This window comes from Littorina saxatilis, linkage group LG13 (assembly GCF_037325665.1).
Source record: "Littorina saxatilis isolate snail1 linkage group LG13, US_GU_Lsax_2.0, whole genome shotgun sequence".
In the NCBI taxonomy this organism is placed as follows: domain Eukaryota; kingdom Metazoa; phylum Mollusca; class Gastropoda; order Littorinimorpha; family Littorinidae; genus Littorina; species Littorina saxatilis.
This window is the reverse complement of record NC_090257.1, coordinates 41236938-41254755: the sequence shown is the minus strand read 5'-3', so window position 1 is coordinate 41254755 and position 17818 is coordinate 41236938. Positions and strand designations below refer to the sequence as shown.

The following is a 17818-nucleotide window of genomic DNA, read 5'->3' as shown; positions in this document are numbered from 1 at the left end:
TGAGCCAACTCTTCCAAAACTATCGCTAGTATTCCTCAAAACAGTGTGGAGTGACTGAGAATAAGTGATGGTTCTAGTGTTGCTCTGTTAAGTGTTAATCCTGATATTTCTTTCAGTGAATTTGATGGCTTTCATTTCCATGATACAGCTCAGATGACATTGTACTTGTTTACTAATTCATTTTCATTCTCTGACATATCAAAATTCTTTTCTCTGACAGTCTTCCTCAAAGGCTTTTCCGTTCATGTTGGTATGAGTGATGTTGTTGGAAAAAATGATTTAATTGTGTTTAATTGTGTGTGCAGCTGCTGGCTAAGAAGGTGTTCACGCTGTACTCCCTGGCCATGCAGCAGTTGTCCAAGCAGGATCACTACGACTTCGGTCTGCGTGCTCTCGTGTCTGTGCTACGTTACGCTGGCAAGAAGAAGCGAAGCAACCCTCAGATGTCTGACGAAGAGGTGAGACAGCTTGTGTTGTGTCATGTTGTCATCACGGCTGTTCCTAGCGTGTGTTTTAGTATGAGTTAAAAATAGCCCAGCAGAGGGAATAGTTTGGCTACCAACAGCTGTCTGTTATACCCAGCTGCTTCCGCTATACTGGGAGATTGGCCTTCTCTGTGCATAGCACTGAGAGAGCTACTCGCTACTGTGTTATCTCTGCTGTGGGGAAAGGATTGGTGCTAAACATAGCTTGCAGCTAAGGAAACAGAAATGAAGCCATGGGAACAGCCATGCATGTTGTCATGCTTCACTCCTCGAATGCTAAAATTCACTTTCATTTAAACAAAACAATTGCTGTTGTCTTGAATAGAAACCCCAGACAGATAGACTGCCAACATTCAGAAAATCAGAATCAAAAAACATGAGCTACATGGGGGCCCGGTAGCTCAGTTGGTAGAGCACTGGACTTGTGATCGAAAGGTCGCAGGTTCGAATTCGGGCCGGGACGGACACGGGTCAACTTTATGTGCAGACCCAGCGACGGAAGCCATGTCCCACCCCCGTGTCATCACAATGGCACGTAAAAGACCTTGGTCATTCTGCCATAAGTGCAGGTGGCTGAATACACCTAAACACGCAGACACCTGGGTAGCGCGACTCCGTTGCTGCTAGCTTTCCACTGGGAGGAAGCGACCCGAATTTCCCAGCGATGGGACAATAAAGTAATGAAAATGAAAATGAAAAAATGAAATGAAATGGTAGATCATTGGAATGTTTGTTATTGACAAAACTAAATGATTTTTGATGCTGTTGTCTGGGTAAGGCTTCAAATGATTTATCGTCCGCCTGTTGCAGGGTCTCTTTTAGTCGAAATTCTGGTGTCACAGTGCAGAAATAAATCAGACAATCATTGTTGTAATGCTTGACATTTTTCATTTGAGCGTTTGATTATATGCCATTTCTGTTGAAAGTGGAGCAGAAAAGAGGCTCTACGTTTAAACAGTTCTGTACTGGACAAGCGCTAACTTTTAGCCATCTTTACCTCCAGGTGCAAAGCATGGGTCGTTAAACTCATGTTGCACTACTTTGATTCAATGAATGTGAAAATATGAGTGTTACTTTGATCAGACGAATGTGAAAATTTGAGTGTTAGTTTCACAATTGAAACACATTGTTTCTGATTACTGTAAAACTGTCAGCAGACAAGGCCACTTTGAAGAACAAAGACTGTATGACAAACCCTGACGGCTGTTTTCCATGAAGGACATGAACATCATGAATGTGAAAATTTGAGTGTTAGTTTCACAATTGAAACACATTGTTTCTGATAACTGTAAGACTGTCAGCAGACAATGCTTCTTTGAAGAACAAAGACTGTATGACAAACCCTGACGGCTGTTTCCAGATTCTGCTGCTGTCCATGAAGGACATGAACCAAGCCAAGCTGACCTCTGTTGACCTTCCGCTGTTCAACGCCATCATGTCTGATCTCTTCCCGGGCGTGGAGACGCCGCTCGTTGACTACTCCAAGGTACGCATAATAATAATGATAACGAAAATGATCATTCTTCTTTTACTTTTTTGTTCATGGGCTGAAACTCCCTCGTTCACTCATGTGCACAGAGAAACACTAATTACAGAACACTTATCTTGAAAAATTGTTCAGCAGGTTGCAGTGAAGAGTCCAGTGAATCTACAGTGGAGTCCGGGTACAACCAATCTCAAGGGAGATACATTTTAGTTTGTTATATCAGCAATTCGCTGTAGAGTTTTCAAACCTAAATGGCCTTAAGACAAGTTTTCCCACTCACCTTCAAACGATCGTCCCATCGATCTTTCCTTGGAGAGTACAATCTCTGCATGTTTTCAACAGCTTCATAATATAATCCATAGAGAGAGGAATAGTTCAAATGTTCACTTTACTGTCACAATTTTAGAAGTAAAATTTAAAAAGTCGTGTAAAAGCATGTACATGTACATTCTGATCAATCTCCATGTCCGTCAAAAAAGACACTGCACACACTGACACTGCCGCGACACACGTACTAAGCTGTTTTGAAAAAGTCCAGAATGTTTGTCTGACGCTGCTCAGAACTGGCACACTTCTCCACTGTACACTCCAATTTGGAGATCATATCCAAGTCACAGACATCGCTGCACTTTGCCTGCAAGTAGCGACGTAGGGTATTGGCAGCAACACGTGCTTCTGTGGCAGTTGGTGTTGGGAGCGGTTCTGGGTCATCGTCTTCACCGCTGTCACTGGCTGTTCCATCTTGCGATGCTTCCCCCTGCACACTGTGTACAATGTCTCTGATGCTCGCGATTTCTGTTGTGGACACTGCTTCATCCATGTTGACATAATCGCTGAAGCGGCAGTGGCTGTTCCGTGCACCTCCCGCTGTTTGTTCAGAGTTTGCTCATCACGCGATGTGCACTTGTGTTTGTGTATTTTTGTGTATTTTTGTCTTTGGAGACAATTATTGACATCAGTTCGTTGTAGCCTTGTGACTTTTAGAGACAAAACGTCTCTGGGGCGATGAAAACGTGTTTGTTAAAAGAGGGGTTCGTTATGCAAATGAGTTCAAAGGGTTCGATGTAGCCGGAAAGTAACAAGTAAGAAATAGAAGGCTGTCTGCCGGCAAATCAATGGCAGTTTGTTAAAAGAGGGATTTCTTTATACCCAGGTTCGTTATAGCTGGATTCCACTGTATTTGTTTTTGGATATCCAATAATGAAGTAAATGAAATGGTGTGCAGCTGAAGGGAGCGATAGAGAAAGAGCTGCGCGCACACAGACTGCAGGTCAACCACAACGCCGTTACCAAGGTGATCCAGCTGTACGAAACCAAGACGTCGCGTCATGCTGTCATGATTGTGGGCCAGACCCAGGCAGCCAAGACGGTCACCTGGCGCGTGCTGCAGGCCGCCATGACGCGACTCAACCGCGACGGCGACATCAACTATCAGGCTGTCAAGGTGAGAGTTTACTATACGTTATTTGTGTGTGTGTGTGTGTGTGTGTATGTGTGTGTGTTAGATAGAGAGAGATGAATAGAGAGAGATAAATAGAGAGAGAGAGAGATAACGAAATAGAGAGAGAGAGAGAGAGTGAGAGAGAGAGAGAGAGAGAGAGAGAGAGAGAGAGAGAGAGAGAGAGAACGAAACTTATGACGTTTGGCTGTGACGTTTTACATGACGATTTTTTCTTTTTTTAATCGAGAATTTTACGTCATTGGTCATTGTTTGCTTACATTCATTTCACTGAAGAAGGGCGTGGCCCGAAAGTCTTTGGAACTTGGTGTTTACTGTGTTTTATTCTAATTTAACAATTTTAAAGGGAAGCAACCCCACCACAAAAAGTGTAAATGGAGCCTTGGTAATGACCACAGATCCAGGGAGTTACCTCCCATTGGTGTGTACTACGTCACTACCGCTCCTCAACACGTGGTCAAGATCATACGGCTTTAAAGAAACTAAAAAACCATAAGTGGGGTTGGTGGGAGGGCATAAACTATGTGATTCGGGTAAGTATATTAATCAAATGAAAATCTATTCTTAAAATTTTCGATTAAATTACATATTCTTACTCCGAATCACATAAAGCAGATAGCTTCAACAAGGCGGTGGGAAAGAAAAATCTAACTCACTCTAAAAATCCTTGCCAGAAACTGGCCCGCTGCCAAAAAGTCAGGAAGGGCCCGGTGGGAAAGAAAAATCTAACTCACTCTAAAACCCTTGCCAGGAACTGGTCCGCTGCCAACAAGTCAGGAAGGGACCCGAGAACCGTCCTGATTGACAGCCGCGATGTCTCTCCGGCAAAATTTGCTAAAGACAACTTCAGAGAGCCAGTAAGCTGTGCCCAGCACTTCGTCCAATCTCCCGGACCGTAAAACGGCCCAGGAAGAGACCCAAGCCCTGGATTTAATGAACCCGAGCCGAGTCGAGGGGAAAGACAAGCTGCCCCTCCCCCCCCTTTCTATTGGAAGGAAATGCCAATGCCCTGGAACGATCCGTGCATAAGGTTGTCCACTCAGTGCTGAGTAGGACGATTCAACCCTCGAGGTGACCGTAAGACAATCATGCCAAAGTATGCAAACCTTGGGATGGAGTGAAGACCGAAAAGGCCTGTGAGATAGAAGTCAGCTCAAGAGAAGAGTGACCGATCTCCACACAATGAGCGAGAGAGACGCCTGAGTACATTAAGATACCAGAGTCCAACTCGATGGGAAAAGCTCAATAAAGAGTAAAAGCGTTCCTAAAATTCCAAGAACGTGAAGAAACGCTCACCCTCCAATGCACGCTGTACTGCTTCTCTGCGTTAGAGTCCAAGTCTAACCAAGACAAGAAACAAAGTACTCCTGGGTAGTGACAGAAAAACGCCAAAGAAAGAAACTGGCTGTAGTATCTTTGACATCGTCACCCATAAAGCATGCTTGAGAAGGATGCCGTAACCAGCAGTCCAGCTGCCCTCAAAAGAGATGGTCGCCAGTTATCCTCTACCAGTCCCTGCGAAAGCAGAGAGAGATAGTACAAGGAAGCAGCGACTTACGATTGTGCGTAAGCAACCGGAAGTGTGGAAGTCACAGTGGTCGAAGCCTGGTGTGACCGGTGACCATGAACAAAATGTCTAAAAGCCATAGTGTCCGCAGTTCAGTCTGCTTGTAGGTAATTGAATGAATATCAAAAACCCAAAACAGAAAACAAGACTCCCGAGACAAGAGTTCTCAGGAAAAAACTGGAAGTTAACCTTCGCGGTCAAATCAAGAGCCTTCCTGAGTTTAGGCGAAAAACCAAAATGCTTTATGTGATTTGGGTAAGTAAATGAAATCAAATGAAAATTTATTCTTAAAATTTTCGGTTATAATTTATATACAGATCGAGACAGTCGGTGTTCTCTGAGATGGCGCTAGCATACTACGGCATGGTTACGGCATCGTTACAACGTGGTGACTACATTACTTCACCATGGATACTGCATCATTACTGCATTATTACGCCATGGTTACTCCATTATTTTGGCATAATTACTGCATTATTACAACACGGTTACTGCATCATTACAACACGGTTACTGCATCATTACAACACAGTTACTGCATCATTACAACACGGTTACTGCATCATTACAACACGGTTACTGCATCATTACAACACAGTTACTGCATCATTACAACACAGTTACTGCATCATTACAACATGGTTATTGCATCATTGCAACAACCGGCACTGCCTAGTGGTAAGGCGTCCGCCCCGTGATCGGGAGGTCGTGGGTTCGAAACCCGGCCGGGTCATACCTAAGACTTTAAAATTGGCAATCTAGTGGCTGCTCCGCCTGGCGTCTGGCATTATGGGGTTAGTGCTAGGACTGGTTGGTCCGGTGTCAGAATAATGTGACTGGGTGAGACATGAAGCCTGTGCTGCGACTTCTTGTCTTGTGTGTGGCGCACGTTATATATGTCATAGCAGCACCGCCCTGATATGGCCCTGATGTGGTCGGCTGGGCGTTAAGCAAACAAACAAAAGCATCATTGCAACACGGTTACTTCATCATTACTACTTGGTTACTGCATCATTACAACACAGTTACTGCATCATTACAACACGGTTACTGCATCATTACAACACAGTTACTGCATCATTACAACACAGTTACTGCATCATTACAACACGGTTACTGCATCATTACAACACAGTTACTGCATCATTACAACACAGTTACTGCATCATTACAACATGGTTACTGCATCATTACAACACAGTTACTGCATCATTACAACACAGTTACTGCATCATTACAACACAGTTACTGCATCATTACAACACAGTTACTGTACAACACAGTTACTGCATCATTACAACACAGTTACTGCATCATTACAACACAGTTACTGCACTATTGCAGGAGTTCCCCCTGAACCCCAAAGCGCTGTCGCTGGGCGAGCTGTACGGAGAGTTTGACCTCAACACCAACGAGTGGACCGACGGTGTTCTGTCCTGCGTCATGAGACAGACCTGTGCAGGTGAGACCGTCTTAATAAAGCTGGCTTCTCAAGATACATACTGACATCTTATTCCATGCTGCAAGTTCTAGAAAAGCCATGATAACTGGTACCATGAAATTGAGAGAAAAAAGCTAACGTATTTTGTTGTTAATATTAGTCATCAATGTGTTTTTATAGCAGTTACATTTTAACAGAATTTTCTTCATGGAAGAGTGGCATTTTTTTCTGGTGAATTTTCCTTTTGCCTCTCTTGCCTCTCTTTGAATGTACTTTTTATTATTATTCTTTTTTAAATTTATTTGTGGGTGTTTTTTGCCCCGTTCTTTTCATTTCCTGTTTCACAAAAGAGTTTGTTTTAGACCCACAGACCAGATGAGACATTTAGTTCACGTCAGCTGTTACTCTTTCTTGTTTCCACCAGACGAGAAGCCGGACGAGAAGTGGATCGTGTTTGACGGGCCGGTGGACACGCTGTGGATCGAGAGCATGAACTCCGTCATGGACGACAACAAGATCCTCACGCTCATCAACGGTGAACGCATCAGCATGCCCGAGCAGGTGTCGCTGCTGTTTGAGGTGGAGGACCTTGCAGTGGCCTCCCCTGCCACCGTGTCGCGCAGTGGCATGGTGTACAACGACTACATTGACCTCGGCTGGCAGCCCTTCGTGGAGTCATGGCTGGAAACCAAGCAGAAAGTCAAGGTCAGCTGCAGAACTGATTTTCATTCTTTCTTTTTATACCGTGGGCATTTGTTGTGTGATGGACAAATCTTGGGTACTGCCTGCGTTTATTTTTTCAGTTTTCTTTTGGTTGGTGGAGAATAGAACTTTTCAGGAAGTAACTGTCATGGTTTTTATGGGCTGTGAAAGAGTTGTGTCCCTGAAAACAGTGGGGCAAACTGATGCTGCTGCTGATAACTGTATCAAGTGAAAATGAGCTTCAATGTGTATTTACCCACCCCCCCCCCCCCCCCCCCCGTATATTTGGGTGTGTATAGGTTTCATACTGTTAGTTTGATTTTTTGTTCAGCTGTCTGCACTTAGATCTTTGATGTTTATGGGTTGATCTAGCTGAAATTTGGTGTGTACCTTGGAAGTATGGTACAGATGATCGTGATTCTGCCTGTAGGGGAAGAAGAGATATACCTACAACATGGTCTACTGTGTAATATGTATGTTACAACATACTTTGCATGCAAAATCGTATGGATGAATTGTGATGTGCCTGACGAGTGTGTGTGTGTGTGTGCAGGGTCTAGTGGAAGAACTACGCAGGATGTTTGACAAGTACCTGGTCAAGATGATGGAGTTTATCAACGCCAACTGCAAGCAGCTCGTCCCCATCGCCGAGCTCAACGGCGTGGCGTCCCTCTGCAGACTCTTTGATGCTGTCGGAACACAGGAAAACGGAGTAAGCTTTTTAAAAGATAACAAGATATTTAATTAACCTTGACTGGCTGAAGAATTATTGACAAATCTTATGAAAAATCATAAAATACAAGGTATGACAACTAGACCAAAACTGAAAAAATGGTCTCCAAGGAAGGCAGTCATCTTGCAGCAATTCAGTAAAAAAAAAAAAAAAAAACGGTAAAAATTAAACTTCACCTGTTGCAGAGCATGTTAAGCATGAGTGTTTTCCCTGTTCCAGGTGGACCCGTTGGATGGAGAAAACTTCACTCGCATGGTGGAGCTGTGGTTCCAGTTCTGCATGATCTGGTCCATCTGCTCCTCGGTGGACGAAGACGGTCGCAAGAAGATCGACAACTACATCCGCGAGATGGAGGGAACCTTCCCCAACAAGGACACAATCTACGAGTACTATGTGGATCCCAAGAACAAGACCTGGGTCCATTGGGAGGAGAAACTGAAGGGCGGGTGGAAGTACAACCCTGCGTAAGTCGTTGTAGTTCACTTCATCTTACAGTGTCGATTCAAAGTGTTTCATCACTTTCCTGGAAAACAGAGTATGGCTGCCTAATTTGGGGGAGCAAAAAACAGTCATACACATAAAAACATGCTCATTCAAAGCATGAGTGTACATTGAGTTACAGCCCATGAACGCAGAAGAAGAAGAAGAAAGAATTGAATGCCTCATCTGTGTTGCATATTATTATTCTAACACTGTCCTCACAAATTGAAATCTGTACACTGTTTCATAGCAAACGGCGGTCCATAACAATGGATGTGCATGAGAATGTGCATGCATTCTCTCACACATATGCTATTATGCATGCATGCACACACACCAACACACACACATTCACACACACACACACACACACACACACACACACCAACACACACACATTCACACACACACACACACACACACACACATACTTAGATGTAGAAGTCTACTCTGTTCTCTGGTTTTGAGGATGAAAGTTGCTTGTTCATATCAATGCTTGTTATTCTCTCAGGTGCCAGAAGGATGAAAGTTGCTCGTTCATTTCAATGCTTGTCATTCTCTCAGGTGCCGGGAGACTGGTTCCACACAACTCTCACTTACTCTTGTTGCACATGGCGTATGCGTTTCGACCGCTTACTTCCCTTTGTTTCTCAGATCTGTGTTTTTGTCCCTTGCAGCCTGCCGTTCTTCAAGCAGATTGTGCCGACGGTGGACATGGTGCGCTACCAGTTCCTCATGTCCACGCTGATCGACAGCGAGAAGCCCGTCATGCTGGTCGGCCCTGTCGGCACAGGCAAGACCTCCGTCGCCGAGAGCACACTGGGACGTCTCGACACAAAGAGCTACAACATCTTGAGTGTGAACATGTCAGCCCAGGTCAGTGGTGATTGAATAAATACAGCCAATTGCAGTGAACTCCACTGTAATAGAACATTTAATATATGGCAGAAAGCAACATTTTCTTGGGCTTTTTGCCATTTTTATTTTACATTTTGTCATCTTCATTCAAGGTAACTACATCATTCAGAGTTAGTCACTTATACTCAAACTTCTTTTTGCTCCAGACTTCATCAACCAACGTCCAAGACATCATCGAGAGCCGCGTGGAGAAGCGTACGAAGGGCGTGTACGTTCCCATCGGCGGCAAGAAACTCATCACCTTCATGGACGACTTCAACATGCCCGCCAAGGACACGTTCGGATCTCAGCCTCCGCTGGAGCTGATGCGACTGTGGCTGGATTACAGCTTCTGGTATGACCGTCAGAAACAAACCGTCAAGAAGATCCAGGTAAGGAGGGCAGAGTTTTGAAGCATCTACAAACGTTGGCTCTATAATGTGCTATTCATGAGGCTGGGAAGATGACTCTTTTTCCATTCACAAAATATTTGAAAAGTTTAAAAGTAAGATTATCTGAGTGGTGGATTTTGGACAGATTAAACTCTGTCATAAAAGTGAGATCTTTGAGCTTATCAATCATTGTATGTTGTGTGTGAAGTTCTTTCAATTCTAGATACATGAACTTGCATAATGTTTTTGCCTATAACAACATTCTGCATTTGTGTTGCTTTTCTGTCAGAGATGTTAATGTCATATTTTGTGGTACACCTTGTTTTCCTTTTGAATAACACGATCTTGTGATTCATAGAAAATGGCACTTGGTGTATGATCTGTTCAGGCCTCTTGGATATTGGTTTTCCTTTGCATTTTTTTTTTATTTCATGAAGCTTGGCATTTCTTTTCTGTTGGTGTGATGTATGTGATTTTGGTTTGCAGGGTATGCTGCTGGTAGCAGCCATGGGCCCCCCTGGTGGCGGTCGGATGGTCATCTCACGCCGTCTGCAGAGTCGCTTCAACCTCATCAACATGACCTTCCCACAGGTAACGTCTGCTTCTTTTCACCTTGTGTCTCACACTGCTCTCACTGTTCTGCGAATTTGCGTATTTCCATAAAATGTAGAAATGAGAAACCTGTAAGTGTGTCCAGATCTGTGCCCGATTGCACGATTTTGAATGTTTTAATTTCAGTTTTGTCCAGACTTGCTAGAACTTCAGAGATTTATGCTTTGCTTTGTCAAGGCAAGGCAAGGCAAAATTTGCAAGCAAGAGCCGCATAGAGAAGCGCACCAAGGGAGCGAACATTCCCATTGGCGGCAAGAAACTCATCACCTTCATGAATGACTTCAACATGCCCGCCAAGAATGAAGTATTATTGTAATGCTTTATGTTTTCCCACCAAAAATGTCCAAATAACATGAACACTGTTTTAATCCTTTCTGTTTTCTCGGCCAACAGGAGTCGCAGATCAAGCGGATCTTTGGCAGCATGATCAACCAGAAACTTCAGGACTTTGAGGAGGAGGTGAAGCCCATCGGCGACATCATGACGCAGGCCACCATTGAGCTCTACAACTCCATCGTGCAGCGCTTCCTCCCCACGCCAACCAAGATTCACTACCTCTTCAACCTCCGCGACATCTCCAAGGTCTCGCATCTCATCTCATGATAAAGTCTCGGAAGATCTCATCTCATACAATCTCATGAAGCTCTTTTAATCTCATAACTCTATCTTGATACTTGGACGAGACAAGCCTAATGCTGGCGTGTCAAAGAAGACAGCCGCAGTGGGCTTGTTCGAGTCAAAATATCAAACAATATCCTTAGCGTATTACCAATAACCGTCCCGATATAGGCCAACTAGTCTAAGAGGATGTCAAATTGAAATAGTCAGAAATATTCATTTATCTCTGGATGTTGGCCTAGCACCTTCCAACATGGCAAGGAGCAAAAGAAACAAATTATGAATATTTTGTTTTGTCCCGTAAACATTCCATAAACTCATCATTCTTTTTTTGGATTCATGAGCCTGTCTGCATCAACCACTTAAGGGACCAACTAAAAGGGGTCCTCACAGACAGGGGTCCTCACAGACAGGGGTCCTCACAGACAGGTGGTTGTTACGGAAAGGTGAATTATATAGAATTGTAAGAACATCGTCAGGGTTTCTTTGGGGTTGTCATAATGGGCAGGTGGTCGTTATCAAGAGGGGGTCACCAGGGCAGGTGGTCGTTATCAAGAGGGGGTCACCAGGGCAGGTGGTCGTTATCAAGAGGGGGTCACCAGGGCAGGTGGTCGTTATCAAGAGGGGGTAACCAGGGCAGGTTCCATGGTATCAACGTTTCATGGATTTCAGTTTCAGTGAGAAATGTAGTGAAGAGTTGTGTTGTGATGTTGCAGGTGTTCCAGGGGCTGCTGAGAGCTCACAAGGATTACCATGACACCAAGCACGCCATGACTCGCCTCTGGATTCACGAGTGTTTCAGGTTGGTTTCATTTATCAAGCTTTGTCTCTGTCTCTGGTTGGCTTTCTTTGTCTTTAATTTCGTGATCTTCCTCTTCTCTTGCTGTCTGCTTTTCTGTCTGTTTCTCTCTTCCTCTCTTTTTTCTCACTTTCAATTTCTCTCTTTGTCACTCTCTTCCTTTTTCTCTCTGTCTTTATATCTCCCCCCCCCCCTCTCTCTCTCTCTCTCTCTCTCTGAGTTTCATTTAGCTTCACAGCTTTTTATTTCCTTTTGATAATTTACAACAAAATTTCGTCTGCAGTACTCGTACAAAGAAATAGAAATGAAACATAGCAAACCAAATGTTTAAAGAAGAATAGTAGCGTAGTTAAAGCACATTGAAGTAGTTTTTTGTGATTTTTGTGACATTGTGTACTTGCAGAGTGTTCTCAGATCGTCTGGTGGATGAAAAAGACTTTGAGACGTTTGTTGGAATCCTGACTGAAAAACTCGGCGTGTTGTTCGATCAGACCTACCACAACATCTGTCCCAACAAAGTGCCACCCATCTTTGGTCAGTTGGCTAGAATCAGTGTGGGTGGGTGTGTAGGGGGGGAAGAGGGCGGGGGGGTTGTTGGTACTTACTGCCCGTTATGCTGGTTGGCATGTAGAGCGGGGGGGGGGGGGGGGGGGGGGGGGGGGGTGGGGAGAGCAATTGTTTGAGTGTGTCTGTGTGCACATGGGAATGCTACATGGCCAAGTCGTTTTCCACAAAATCCTCAGTGTGGTAATAAAGTGCAGTGAAGGTTTTTAGCCAAAGTACACAAACAAGCTTAAAAAGTTTGTTCCTGACAGATAAAGTTTTTGTGTCCAAAACGATTTGACCGTTAAACGTTAAGCGCTGCCTAAACTGATTTTGTGTTTACACAGAACAGGATTCCACACCAGAAAAGTTTCCTTTTTGAGGCTGTATCATACCTTCATCTCCCGAGCCGGACTGAATGTGAAGTGCCAGCGAAACTCCAAGAAGAAGAAGAAGAAGAAGAGGGTGTATCATGTGAGATCAGAGTGGAGACACAACAGTGCATGAATGTTCTGTGTATCTGTGCAGGTGACTACATCCACGCAGAGAACGTTTACGAGGACATCACAGATGGCGCCATCCTGAAGAAACACATGCTGGATATGCTGGAAGAGTACAACGGAAGTCCGGGCGTCGTCAGCATGGATCTCGTGCTCTTCCGTGACGCCATTGAACATGGTGAGTTTCTTTTGGAGCACTCCAGTTCTGTCAGTTTTGTGTTTTGACATTTTTTATGCTTTTTCCTCTTCGTGAATCATTTCTACCACTTAGTGTATCGATGTGCCACCTTGTATTCATAGCTGTGTTTATCAAATGATTCTTTTCTTCTCAGTATCCAAGATTGTGCGCGTGATCCGTCAGCCGCGCGGCAACATGCTGCTGGTGGGTATTGGAGGCAGCGGTCGCCAGAGCTTGACACGCTTGGCCGCACACATGTGTGAATACAGCACCTTCCAGATCGAGGTCACCAAGCATTATCGCCGAATGGAATTCAAGGACGGTACGTTTATTTGCTCTTTACACGCCCCCCCCCCCCCCCCATTCTATGTTTTCTATTTGTCTTCCCCACCCTAGATTTTTTTGTTAACCCTCCCCAAAAAAGATTGATTGAAAAATGACAAGATTCGTTTTGATTGTAGACTTTACAAGGAAAGTTACTCTTTTCTGACGTCGAGTGGACAGAGCAGGCACCATTTCCAGCCAATAAAAAGCCAAATGCGACTGTAAATAAAAAAACAAAACTTCAATAACAAAAATATATAGAAAAAGATTTAGTTGAAAAGAGTTGACCTACCAACGCTAATGTTTTTGTGTGTTGTGTCGGACATGAAAACACACGTTTGTGTACTTAGGTATGTGAATATGAATGTGTTCTTTCCCCAGACCTGAAGAAGCTGTACTTCCAGTGCGGCGTGGAGAACAAACCCACGGTGTTCCTCTTCAACGACATCCAGGTGGTGGAGGAAAGATTCCTGGAAGACATCAACAACATCCTCAGCAGCGGAGAAGTCCCCAACCTGTACAAGCCCAACGAGTTTGAAGAGGTGAGTGTACAGTGGAACCCCCTGTTAAGACCCCACAATTTAAGACTACCTCCCTTTAACATGGATGGGTTTCTTCCGGTATAATATATAAGCTTTGGCACTGAATTTCAGTAAAAAGACTTTACAAAGTCTTTGCGAAGTCAACTTTCAGCTCAAGGAAGGCCTTTAGGGCGGTCCTTGATTGAGTCCAAAGTCAACTTTCAGCTCAAGGAAGGCCTTTAGGGCGGTCCTTGATTGAGTCCAAAGTCAACTTTCAGCTCAAGGAAGGTCTTTAGGGCGGTCCTTGATTGAGTCCAAAGTCAACTTTCAGCTCAAGGAAGGTCTTTAGGGCGGTCCTTGATTGAGTCCAAAGTCAACTTTCAGCTCAAGGAAGGCCTTTAGGGCGGTCCTTGATCGAGTCCAAAGTCAACTTTCAGCTCAAGGAAGGCCTTTAGGGCGGTCCTTGATTGAGTCCAAAGTCAACTTTCAGCTCAAGGAAGGCCTTTAGGGCGGTCCTTGATTGAGTCCAAAGTCAACTTTCAGCTCAAGGAAGGCCTTTAGGGCGGTCCTTGACTGAGTCCAAAGTCAACTTTCAGCTCAAGGAAGGCCTTTAGGGCGGTCCTTGATTGAGTCCAAAGTCAACTTTCAGCTCAAGGAAGGCCTTTAGGGCGGTCCTTGATTGAGTCCAAAGTCAACTTTCAGCTCAAGGAAGGCCTTTAGGGCGGTCCTTGATTGAGTCCAAAGTTAACTTTCAGCTCAAGGAAGGCCTCTAGGGCGGTCCTTGATCGAGTCCAAAGTCAACTTTCAGCTCAAGGAAGGCCTTTAGGGCGGTCCTTGATTGAGTCCAAAGTCAACTTTCAGCTCAAGGAAGGCCTTTAGGGCGGTCCTTGATTGAGTCCAAAGTCAACTTTCAGCTCAAGGAAGGCCTTTAGGGCGGTCCTTGACTGAGTCCAAAGTCAACTTTCAGCTCAAGGAAGGCCTTTAGGGCGGTCCTTGACTGAGTCCAAAGTCAACTTTCAGCTCAAGGAAGGCCTTTAGGGCGGTCCTTGATTGAGTCCAAAGTCAACTTTCAGCTCAAGGAAGGCCTTTAGGGCGGTCCTTGACTGAGTCCAAAGTCAACTTTCAGCTCAAGGAAGGCCTTAAGGGCGGTCCTTGATTGAGTCCAAAGTCAACTTTCAGCTCAAGGAAGGCCTTTAGGGCGGTCCTTGATGGAGTCCAAAGTCAACTTTCAGCTCAAGGAAGGCCTTTAGGGCGGTCCTTGATTGAGTCCAAAGTCAACTTTCAGCCCAAGGAAGGCCTTTAGGGCGGTCCTTGATTGAGTCCAAAGTCAACTTTCAGCTCAAGGAAGGCCTTTAGGGCGGTCCTTGACTGAGTCCAAAGTCAACTTGGGGAAGACTTCGCGAAGTCTTGTTAACGAAATCTCAGTGCTAAAGCTCCATACGGCCAGCTCTGCAAAGTATACTTGGCACAGTCAACTTCGCCCAGTTAAGACATGCTTTAGGGTTGATATAGTCAGAGCAACAACTTGATGGCTACATATTACTGTTTTCCCACAGGTTCGCACGGCTCTGTCTGACGAGGTGAAGAAGCAAGGCATCGACGACACGGCGCAGTCCGTCTTTTCCTTCCTGGTGGACCGAGTGCGAGCAAACCTTCACGTGGTGCTCTGCATGAGTCCCGTCGGAGAGGCCTTCAGGTCAGTCTACATTCTGTCTGTATAAAGAAAGAGAGTATAGAGAGCGATTCTCCTTTGAATTGCCTGGAAAGTTCCCTTTAATTTTTACAAACTGTATGACATGATTAATTTTGTATTTTCTGAGCCCACTCGGCCTTCCAAAGACAGTTTGCCTCGCTGTCTCAGATCTGGTCAGGCTGCAACATTGATAGAGAGGGTGACGTCAACTGTTTTCACAAGGCCGAGTGGGCCTTTAAAGTCTGTGTGTGTCTGTGTGTGTCTGTGTGTGTCGGTCTGTCCTTCTGTCTGTCTGTGTTTAAGCATCGAAAGGATGCAGGCATATGTACATGTGAGTGAATTAAAATAAGAGCAAGAAACTAACACAAGGAAATGAACAAAAAACTCCCCCAAACAGTAACACTTTCATGATAAGTCCTTACTTACTTACTGCCCATTATACCGGTTGGCATGTAGGGCAGCAACAAAGGGCCATAATAAGTCTTTGCTGTTCATATCATTAAAATATAGATGTAAATGCTTCCTCATATTTTTGAATGCATTGCATTTTGTGTGGATATTTCATGCTGGACAATTCATATACAGGGTGACAAAAAAAAAAACGGTCATGTGGTGGTGTCCTTGATGATATCGGTCGTCCAGAGTGTGATTGTCTGTTAGTGTCTTTACCATTGAGGTTACGCACTGTCCCATGGGTTCTGAACTTGTTGACCCATCTGTAGATCATTGAGTGGACAGGAAATTCACGACATCTGAACCGTTCTTTGAATTGCAATTGAGCTGCATGGATTGACTTCAGCCGAAAATATGCCTCAACTATAAATGTCTTTTCCTCTGTAGTCCATGCCATCTCGAAGCTCAAATTTAGGACACTTATAGAACATTGGTTCCACTTGGTAAATCTGAAAAATTAAAAGAATTGATTAAGTATTTCAAAAGTTATTCAAGTTTAGGTGATGACCGTTTTTTTGGCCCCCTGATCCAAGTGTGCCTGCAGCGCCGGGGAGCTCATATAGAGCACATTTTTGTGCGCCAGTGAAACAAAGAGTTTTTGTAGTACAGTCTTGACACTTTGGGGATGTCTGCTACATAGGCTTGACCTAATGTGGCCTAAGTTTTGTGTTGATCTAAATAACATTTCTGAAGTTATTCGACTTTTGGTGATTACCGTTTTTTTTGTGTCACCCTGTACATGTAGTTGTAGGCATTGTGTGAGCTTGATAAGAGGTCAGTGCATTTGACGACAACAGTTGCTGCTATAAACACACATGTATATCCTTGTCATTCAACTGTGGTCATTGTCTTTTAGTCGCTTCCATGACGTCTATCATCGGAGATTCAGGTTCCCAATTTCTATTTTTCACTAGTTTGAATCTGCATCACAATATGTTTCATTTTCCTGTATTTTATTTGAAACACTCCCGCATCATTTGCCATAAGAGATGTAGCTCTCTGTGAAGCTTATCACATGTTTGTTTGACAAATCAGGTTCATGTCCAGGTGTATTTTGCTACGAGGTATGGTTCAGTTCTTCAAGAGACTTATCACTTCAATGTTGCCTTTTGGTTCGAAGTTCAAAGCATGCCAAAAGTGTTTTTTTGTTACGTTTACAAATAAACTTCACGCCCAAGTTTATTTTTCTGCGAGGTATTGGTTTAGTTCTTTAAGAGATGTATTACTTCAATGTGGTCTTCTTGTTTGAAGTTCAAAGCACGATCAAAATGTCTGTCACTTGTAAGAACATTTATCACATTTTCTATACTGCATGAGATGCTGAAGTGAGTTTTCATTCAATTTGACTTTCATATATTTGTTATTTAATTCATTTTGTTTGGACATCATGATACTATGAGAGGTGCATGTTTTTCTTGTTAACAAAGGTCTCTTTGTAGGACTTTACTTTGTTCGACATTGTTTCACAAAGCACATTGCGTTCACCTTGATACAGAAACAAAAGTAAACCCTTACACTGGTGCAATTCTGTAACACATGTTATATAGCCACTGGTGAATTAACAGAGAGAAAATTGAGAAAAACGGTCATATAGGTTTTCGCATCCATGGGAGGTAATCGGAACCGACCAAAACAGACTGAGCCAGTAGCGCGACATATGTCGTGACAACCAGGTGACAGTATACGTAAAGTAGCGCGACAACCAGCCTAAGGGTTAAAACATCTCACATGACCCCACAACATTTTTTTGTTAAAAAGACTTGAAGCTGAGCTTTTTGGGGGGTCTCAAATGGTTTTCATGTGAACTTCTGACATCACTTGTTTGTAACCCTTGTACCATTTAAGTACTTGGAACTTTTTAGGGTAACAGTAATTTGCAAGCACATGTAATGAGGAACTTATTTTGGTGTCAACCTCTCATTGGTCATAACTTTT

At 43.9% G+C, this 17818-nt stretch overlaps 1 protein-coding gene across 2 annotated transcripts in view; it reads left to right on the top strand.

The window, feature by feature from the left end:
- The window catches only part of LOC138945765 (dynein axonemal heavy chain 2-like), a 155923-nt gene that overhangs the window by 75302 nt on the left and 62803 nt on the right, over positions 1–17818 (top strand). For both annotated transcript variants that reach the window (XM_070317277.1, XM_070317276.1), the window contains 17 exons: positions 306–458; positions 1846–1971; positions 3197–3415; positions 6342–6459; positions 6863–7143; positions 7694–7852; positions 8093–8337; positions 9031–9229; positions 9418–9642; positions 10129–10233; positions 10648–10836; positions 11589–11674; positions 12075–12205; positions 12743–12892; positions 13047–13214; positions 13598–13758; positions 15294–15433. In XM_070317277.1, coding sequence (XP_070173378.1) covers positions 306–458; positions 1846–1971; positions 3197–3415; positions 6342–6459; positions 6863–7143; positions 7694–7852; positions 8093–8337; positions 9031–9229; positions 9418–9642; positions 10129–10233; positions 10648–10836; positions 11589–11674; positions 12075–12205; positions 12743–12892; positions 13047–13214; positions 13598–13758; positions 15294–15433 — 2855 coding nt within the window. The remainder of the gene's footprint in view (positions 1–305; positions 459–1845; positions 1972–3196; positions 3416–6341; positions 6460–6862; positions 7144–7693; positions 7853–8092; positions 8338–9030; positions 9230–9417; positions 9643–10128; positions 10234–10647; positions 10837–11588; positions 11675–12074; positions 12206–12742; positions 12893–13046; positions 13215–13597; positions 13759–15293; positions 15434–17818) is intronic.